The sequence below is a fragment of the Calidris pugnax genome, unplaced genomic scaffold, assembly GCF_001431845.1.
Source record: "Calidris pugnax isolate Ruff unplaced genomic scaffold, ASM143184v1 scaffold113, whole genome shotgun sequence".
In the NCBI taxonomy this organism is placed as follows: Eukaryota; Metazoa; Chordata; class Aves; order Charadriiformes; family Scolopacidae; genus Calidris; species Calidris pugnax.
This window is the reverse complement of record NW_015090879.1, coordinates 395,978-404,601: the sequence shown is the minus strand read 5'-3', so window position 1 is coordinate 404,601 and position 8,624 is coordinate 395,978. Positions and strand designations below refer to the sequence as shown.

General features: G+C 65.6%; 1 protein-coding gene across 1 annotated transcript in view; it reads left to right on the top strand.

Annotated features, from left to right (window-relative positions):
• The first annotated feature begins 302 nt into the window (after positions 1–302).
• KIAA1522 (KIAA1522 ortholog) overlaps positions 303–8,624 on the top strand; it is a 17,729-nt gene continuing 9,407 nt past the window's right edge. Inside the window, exon 1 of the mRNA XM_014946600.1 lies at positions 303–525. Coding sequence (XP_014802086.1) covers positions 438–525 — 88 coding nt within the window. The 5' untranslated portion in view covers positions 303–437. The remainder of the gene's footprint in view (positions 526–8,624) is intronic.

The following is an 8,624-nucleotide window of genomic DNA, read 5'->3' as shown; positions in this document are numbered from 1 at the left end:
GGGCAGAAATGGTGGTGGATCAGTGGAGCGTGGCAAACTCCGGGGAGGTGGGAGCGGGGAGGAAGGAGAGCTCTGTGTCCAGCTTGTCCCTGTGTTTGGGGACACTGGGGGAGCTGGGGGTGGGAGGGGAGGGTGTCTCCCTTTGCCCGCTTGGCCTGACTGCGGCACCCACGCATCCCTGCCGGAGGGATGGGGCTGGGAGGGTGCCGTGGGATCCGAGGGGTGATCCCGGCAGGCCCCTCCTCTCTGCCTGTACCATTGGCTCCGGCACCGCCGCCTGCGAGCGCCGAGCTCCGCCGGAGCCGGAGGGATGGGAGACGGTGGCTGAGAGCCCTCGTCTCCCGCGGCCGCCGGGGCCACGCAGGAGCCCGTTCGGCTCCGCCATGTAGCGTCCCGGCCTCCTCCACCCGGCCGCGGTGGAGGGCGAGAGCGGCCTCATGGGCAACGTGCACCGCAAGAGGAGCCCGGCGGGCGTCAAGGCCGGCTCCTACTGGCCCTTCGGCCGCGCTGGGAAGCCACGGGCAGGTAGGAACGATGGGGGTGCCCGGTGAGGGGAGGGGGGGACTGCGGGGGTCCGGGTTTGGTGACTTTTTGGGGGGGAAAACGCACTGGGAAAGTTTGCTGCCTCTGTTCTTCCCACCCTGGCGTGGGGCTGGGGCCACTGTGGCTAGTGGCTTCGCTCCCCGTGCTGGGGAGGGGGGTGTCAGGATCAGGCCCCCTGACTCCAGGTGCTGGAGCTGGGGAAAAACCTCCGGCAGCACGCAGGGGCTGTGCCGACACGCCGGGGACCAGCCGACGGCTCGCCTGCGCTATCAGGAACGGGGATCATCCCCTGAGTTAGTTACCGATTTGTTTTTCCAAGCGGCGTCCCAGCGGTGTCACCTTCCTCCCCGGCCTCTGCTCCCGTCCAGTGCCTCAGTTTCCCTCGCTGCGCCCCAGGGATCTGGGAGCGTTTGCAGAGAGCACCGGGCTGCTCCCCCCTGCATCCGTCCTGTGCTGTATCTGTCTGTCTGTCCGTCCATGCACCCATTGCTCTGATTCTTTATGCTCCCAGCTCCAGGGATGCGGCTGAAAAGCCCGGGAGGAGGCAGGGGGCAGGGGGAGCTCTTTTCTGCGGGGAAGAGGAGCAGGGAAAAGGGTCCCACACCAGCCTGGACCCGTGTATTGAACTCTCGGCCCCATGGGGCACCCGGTCCTGGTGAGATTCCTCCATCGGAGTTGGGTGGTGAGAGCAAGGAAGGTCTCTCTCAGTAACATCGTCCCCATCCTGGGGCTGCCAGTTTCCCTGCTGATGTTGTTAAACTGTCCCTGTGTCCCCAGCCCGGTCTGAGTCAGGGAGGGGGCTTGACGAGTGCGTGGGCAGAGGTCCAGGGTTGGTAGGATTGGGGATGGCGGGCTCAGGATGGCGGGAATTGGGCATTTTTCTCTGTCCAGCCCCACAGGACTCCCAGCCCCACCGTCCCTCTTGCCCTCAGCTCCCCGTTTCCCTCGGTCGTCACAGTCAGCAGCTCCCCAGGTGCGGTGAGCCCAGCTGTCTGCAGGGTAAACAGGGTCTGGAGTCAACCCCTTGCAGGCTTGGGGAGCAATCGTGCCAAGCAAAACTGCCCCAGGGAATGGGGAGACCCTGCGGGTGCACGGGGAGAGGGCACTGAAGTGCCCCAACCGGCAGCATCCCCTCGGTGCCTGGGGAAACTGAGGCAGGAGCAGTTACACCAGTCACCCATGGCTGTGCGGGGATGGCATCTCCTTCACCCCTGGCTCTCTGCTGTCCATCCCTCCTCACCAGCTGGCTGTGGGTTCCTCTCCACAAAGCCATCCTCTCGTTGTGGTCTCCACGCCGGAATGGCCGGGTGCCACCATCCAGGCTGGTGTCGTAGCCGGGCTCCTGCTCTTCTCTCGTCTGTCCCTTCGCCTCTGCCCTGAGCCATAGCACTGCAGGTGATGGGGTGAGCCACCTCCTGCTCTGGGGGCTCCTGGGAGCACCCCTGGCACATTCCTCACCCTTCCCTTGTGCCATCCCCATCCAGACCTCTGTCTCCTCTCCATCCCCCTTGCCAGCCCTGGCTACCCCTTACCAGTCCCAGTCCCTGGTGCCACCACTGCTGCCCTTCCCAGGGCTGGCTGGGAGAAGCCCTGCCCCATTTCGGGTGCCCTGAAATGGGTGCCATGTGGGACCCTGTGATGCAACCGGGGCAGATCCTGGTGAGGCCAGGGCCGGCGCTGGGGCCGAAGGTGCTGAGAAAACATGGGGCGAGTTGTGTTTGTTCTCTGCGGCGGCTCCATGGCAACGGTGCGGCGGCCACAAAGCGAAAGAATTTGCATTGTGTCGCTTCAGCATTTCGTGGGGCGCAGCCGGGATCACCGGTGGGGGCAGGGTGTGCTGGCACCCTCCCGACGGGCCCCCGCCATCGCTCCGTCTCCCTCCTGCCCCTCACCGAGACTCTGGGTGCTTCTGGGTTTCGGGTCAGGGGCTAATTGCATCTCGCAGGCAGCTGGACCAATATCCCCCAGTTCCCATCTCTCCGTCGGGAGCACTGGTTTGGCCCCACCGTGCCCACTGCATCAGGCCCGGGCAGGCACCGGCGGCTGCCTTTGTGCTTCCGCCATGCGTGGGGCGGCGTGGGCACCCACTGCCTTTTGATCCCGGGAGCAGCGGTCCCCAGGGATGGGGTTGGCCGGGCAGGAGCCTCAGGAGCACGGCTGGGGGCTGCTGGCACCGCCTGACCCGCTGCAGGCAGCTCCTGCAACCTGCTCCCTGCCTCCTGCTCCCCACGGGGGGCTCCCCACTCTCCTTCCCCCGTCCCAAACCCCGCGTCCCCATCCCCGGTGATGGAGTGGGGCCCGGCTGGGTTCCATCCCCTGCCTCTTCCCCGGGGCTCATCTCTGGCAGGAGCAGCCGGGGAAGGTCCTTGAGCACCAGGGAGACCGAAGCCTCTTATCGCCTCCTTATCGGGACGCCCCGCTGAGTCAGGGCGGAGGAACGTGGCGGCCGGCCAGGCTGCGCCCGCCGGGCCAGGGGATGCGGCTGCAGCCGGCGCGGGGTCCCCGACACCCCTCCTCCCCGTCGGTGGGCGCTGGGGCAGGCGCCAGGGGCGAATCCCCCCGGGGGGGAGGCAGGTTTGGGGTGAGGGTGGCGGCGGGGCTCCCTGGCAGCCGGCCCCGGTGCCCTGCTCTGGCTCCGGGGTGGGCTGAGCAAATCTGGGCGTCTTTTCTCTCCTTCGCAGCCGCTCTCCGTGCCAGACCCGCGCGGGGCCGGCTCCGCAAACAGCCGGGGGAGCAGATAAGGGCGGGGGGCCCGCCCCGGCGGGGGACGCGCCGAGATTTACACAGGCGCTTTCTCCCGGCACACCGGCAGCCGGGTTCGCCCATCGGCATCTTCCCGCCGGCCGGGGGGGCTGAGCCCTTCCGGGGGCTCCTGGAGCGGAGCCGGAGCAGGGAGGGGGGGTCCGCGGGTGTCCCGGGCAGGCGGCTGCCTCCCGCGCTCGGCCCCGACGTGCCGGGCCGTGCCCCCTTTGGCAGCCGCCCCGTCACCGAGAGGCAGGGACCTGCCGTTCTGCTGCTGGTTGTGTGTCCCCCCCACCCCGCTTTGGGGGCAGCCCCAGCCCCATTTGATGGTTCCTCTCACATCTTATAAATACTTAAAGGGTGGGTGTCAGGAGGACGGGGCCGGTCTCTTCTCAGTGGTGCCCAGGGACAGGACAAGAGGAAATGGGCACAAACTTGAATATAAGAAGTTCCACCTAAACATGGGGAGAAACTTATTTCCTGTGAGGGTGGCAGAGCCCTGGCAGAGGCTGCCCAGGGAGGTGGTGGAGTCTCCTTCTCTGGAGACATTCAAACCCCACCTGGACACGTTCCTGTGGGACCTGCTCTGGGTGGCCCTGCTCTGGCAGGGGGTTGGGGGAGATGATCCCCAGAGGTCCCTTCCAACCCCATGTGATTCTGTGATCTCTGATGGCTCCTCTCCCATCTCCTCCCCTGATCCCTCATCGCTGGGTCCGTCTCTGTTCCCGAGGGAGGACGGGCAGCTCCTTGGTTGCTCCGTGGGCAGGAGCGGGGCCGGGTGCTGCCTGCGGGACGGTGGATCCCGGCACAGGGAAGAAAAACAACCTGCAAGGTCTTGTCCTTAATCCCTCTGCTGGGTTGGCTCCTGCATCGGAGCCGGGTACCTGCTGTGACAGGCAGGGCTGCCATCTCCACAGCACCCTTGGGTGCCCTGCAAACACGCCGGGCATGACGGCACGCGCTGCGGGGGACGCAGCCAGCTGCGGCGGCGGGGAAACGGCGCAGGCGCGTGTGCACGGGAGGAGAGGACACCCAGGGAAGGTGAAGCAGGGCTGTGATAAACCTCTGGACTTTGGCACGGCTCTGGGGAAGGAGGAGGTGCCGGGGGGTTCGTCCCCGGCCATGTGTGCCGTCGGCGTTGCCTCCGCAGCCCCGCGTGGCTCTTGAGGCTCTGCCCGCCCCACGCTCCCCAGCTGGGCTGTTCCCACCCGGATCCGGCTCCTGGCCCGGGGAAAGGCTGTTATTTACCTTCAAACCTGTTTGGTGGCTTCTCCCGGGGAGGGGACGGGTGCGGGGTGGGGATGTGGTGGGACGGAGGCTGGAACGGGGGCCAAGGATGGGAGTGGGGGCAAAGTCAGGCATTGAGGGGGGGGGGTCCTGGGTCCTGCCTTCCTCTGCAGTGCCAGGACCCCCGCTGTGGGGTGCTGCCAGACCCTGGAATGGCCAATGTCACACGTCACCACACGGGCAGCAGCGAGGTCAGGGCCAGGCCGGCTGCGGCGCAGCCCCGTCGCAGAGCCCGGTGTGCTCCTGCCGTGACAGCAGCCCTGCCTGGAGGTGGCTGTCGGGGTGACTGTTCTCCTCTGAGTGGGGTTTCACCCCACGCCAGCTCCTTTTCCGTGGCCCTTTGGCTCGCTGGGGTGATGCAGGGCAGTTTTCTGCCCTACAATTTAGAGGAAGAAACCAGCTCAAGTTTGTTTCCCTGTTTGAAATGGATTTTATTCCTGCCTCTGCGTGGGATCGTGTTTGAGAGCCGAGCCAGCGGTGCAGATCGGGTCGTGTTTATTTGCTTTGTGGAGATGTTTTCCTGGCTGAAGCAGCAGCCCCCGAGTGAGCCAAGGGCGGGCTGCAGCCCCTGGGCTGGCAGCGGGGGGCTGCGTGGCCGGAGCCACAGTAAATATTATTGTGCTCTTATCCTGCCTGGAGAGAGCATGGTCCCGTGGCGTGTCCAGGGCACGGATCCTGTGCAGAGACAACAGGGACTCAGGGAGTGAGGGTGGCTGGGCTGGTTGCCTCCAGTAGGGTCGCTGGCCCCCCAGCCTCTCTCCCTAGCCAAGGGCCAGGGTGGCAGAGGTTGGTGCCAGGGCCACGGAGCTGGAGGTGATGGGCCCAAGGGAAAGCTAAATGGGCTCAGGCTTGTGAAGAGGCAGTGGCGTTCCTGACAGGGAGATGCCAGCAGGGCTGCCTGCTCCATCCTGTCAGCTGGGGAACGGGCTGGTTGTGCTGCAAGGGGAGAGGATGATTCGGAGGGAGCAGAGGGGCTGGATCCCGGAGCAGAAGGGCTGGATGCTGGACCAGAGCATGGGGACTCTTGTGGCCATGGCAGAGACCCCGTGCTGGCTGTTCCCTGGGGGTCTCAGGGCTGGGGTTGGTTGATGGTGCACCCCATTGGCATTATCCACACTTATGGCATCCGCAGGCAAGTCCTGCTTTGTCCCCTCTCCAGTGTGGGGAGCAGAGGGGTCCCCAAGCCTCTGTGTTCACCTGGACGATGGTGGCCAATGGTGGGAAGGAGCCCCGAAGTGGTTGGAGAGCATCTATCGCATGGGGCAGGGGGTCTTCTCGCTGCCTTCTGCACCGTCCCAGCTGCTGGGAGAAGGGGGGGCAGGTCTCCATCCCACTGAGCAGGACACAGGCAGGCAGGTTCACCTCCCCTTCCTCCCCTGGGGACCTCGCAACCCCCTTCCCTCCCGCCTGCCAGCTCCCCCCTCCTCCCCATTTTTCTGGGGTGAGTCAGTGGTGGTAGAGCTGCGCTGCCTGTTCCCTGCCTCCTGCCGCAGGACCCGCCGCTGCGCAGGGAGAAGGCAAGTCGGGGCAGTGCCGTGCAGGCAGAGATGGATGGGTTTTTGCAGCTGAGTCCAGCCCAACCTGCTGCTTGCAGGAGGCACAGGCCTGGTGAGGAGGGGGACAGGACACAGGATTTCCTCCTCCCGCTCTCCCAGTGGGAAGAGCGGCATCGTGGCTAAGCCAGCTCCGGGAGGGAGCTGGGATGGCATGGTATCCTGCTTGCAGCATCGCTGGTCTGGGGCTGTACGGTCCCAGCCGTGTTCCTTCGGGGTCTCAGCTCCAGTTTCTCCCAGTGCAGCTCTTCCCATTCCCATCCCGGTGCCTTCCAACCCTGCTGGAGCAGACGGAGCTGCAGGCATGGTGCCTGGGGTTCCCTGCCCCTTCCTGTCTCTTTGCCTTGCTGTGGGGATGCTTTGCTCCTTCCGGACCATCCCTGGCACTGGTGGTGGTGGTGGTGGTGGATACCAGCTCCGAGGCAGGGAGACCGTCCTTGAGAGAGTGCCCGGCCCCGAGAGGATCCCGCTGCCACGTGCAGCCGAGGCACGTGTGTCAGACCAACGCCGGGAGCCCGGGGGGGACGGGGCGATCCAGGGCGCGTCGCAAGGAATGCAACGAGGGACGGGACGCCAGCTCCCACCGGGCGTGTTGGTACCGGCATCGGCTGCAGCTGCGGCAGCTTCCTCGGGCCCACCGAGCTCTGCAGCCTCTGCCGCAGGGTCAGACCTCTCTCCCTCCGGGCTTCTCCCCTTTTCCAGTCCCTTTTGCAGCAGGTTCAGCCATGTGTTGACAGAGCTGGGGTGAGGCCGCCTGGGCGAGGAGGACGCGGTAGCGAAGGTCACGGGGAGTGGGAGGAGCAGCGTAGGCTGCCCTTCGCACGCCGCCACGCTCCCCAGCGTCAGCCCCCGGTACAAGGCTCCTCCGAGGCCCCGCTCCTGCTCCCGCTGGGTGGTGGCCACGGTGTCCTGCCCGGATTATCCTTCTGGTGATTGCAGCCAGCGATGCTGAGCTCCTCCTTCCCCACGCTCGGGAGGGGGACACATGTCTCCATCAGCAAGGGATGGTCTTGAGACCCTTTTGGGTCTGTCTGCTGGTACCTGGAAATGTCCTCACAGCCCTGGACAGCAGCTTCCATGTGTGCTGGAAGCTCAGGGCTGAAGCTCAGCGGTGCCTGGGCCCTGGACTGTTGGCACAGGGAGGGGACTGTCCCCCTTTACCTGCCTCACAAATCTGCCGGTGCTGTGCTGGGGGCTGCCGGGTGCAGTCCCATCCGTGGAGGCAGAGCTGGATGAATCCCAGAGGATTGGACCCAGTGTCACTCTTGGCTGCGTTTGCCCACCATCGCCCTGGCCCCCGCTGGGACTCGTGATGGGCTGCCCGGGGAGGAGAGGGCAGCGTTCAGCACAGCACGTGGCCGCCCGCTTTGTGCATCCTCAGCCCTTTAATTATGTCCCTTTTCCACTTGTGCTGTGAAAAGAGCTGGGGAGCGTCTGCTGCAGCCGCCGGCACCTTCTGGGTGAGCGTGTGGGCAGCGGGGGCTGATCCTGCCCGCGCTGGAGGCAGGGTGCTGGGTTATGCATAGCAGGGGCTACAGGGCATTGCTTGCATGTGCTGTTGTGGACATGCAGGGGGAGAAATCCTCCCGAAGCCTGGAGCTGCCCGGCCGGGGACGCCAAGGTGCCCTTTGCAAGGTCAAAGTGTCCCTCGGGCTGTTCAGTGCCTGGTGGGACCCTTGCTCTCTGCTTTGGGTGACGCTGCTCTGTCTGCAGCCAAACCTCTGTCCTGCTGCAATTGAACCTGTGAGCAGCCCCTGGGGAGCTGGAAGGGCAGGAGAAAGGGGGTTTGACACGTTGGCTCCTGGCTGGCACGAGGACGGCCCTTCCTGCTGCGTAAATAATGTGAGCTCTTCAGCTTTTGGGGCCAAACGCCTGGAGATGGGAGGGATGGAGCTCCCTGAGGTGTTGGGCACCCAGAGCTCATGGAAAAGGCAAATTCCCCTTCTGCCTGAGGCATTGCACAGCACCTCGTGCGGTGGGGACGGGTGGCTGTCAGTGCCAAAGTCTGTGCCAGTGCCTGACCGCCCGGCATTTCTTCCCCTGCCTTCACGTGCCCCTGTGCCAGCAGCTGGAGCTACTGGTTAGACTGGTCTGAGACCTCATTCTCCCCCAGTGCTGCCAGCTCTCGTGACCGTGACGTAGCCGTGCTGGGTACCCGGTCCCCAAGGACAAACACCCTTTGCCCCGTGATGGCTCGTGTCCTCCCGCTGTGGGCTGAGCAGTGCTGGGAGCAGGGCTCTCCCTGGCAGGGACAGGGGGGAACCACAGTGGGCACCGGGTCCTGGGGGGCACTGGGGACAGCCAGGGAATGCCTGCACATCCCAAGGGCCGGAGGAAAAGCCTCCCACCTCCTCCCAGTTGGACGCACTGTTGTGGAAGCGAGCAACTGGTTTGCAGGGATGCTGTGCCCAGTGGGGAGCAAGCAGGGAGGGTCCGGGGGGGGGGGGTCTCAGGGGGGCAAGAGGGGGGGGTTGGGGAAATTCCAGCCCTGAGCCCGGC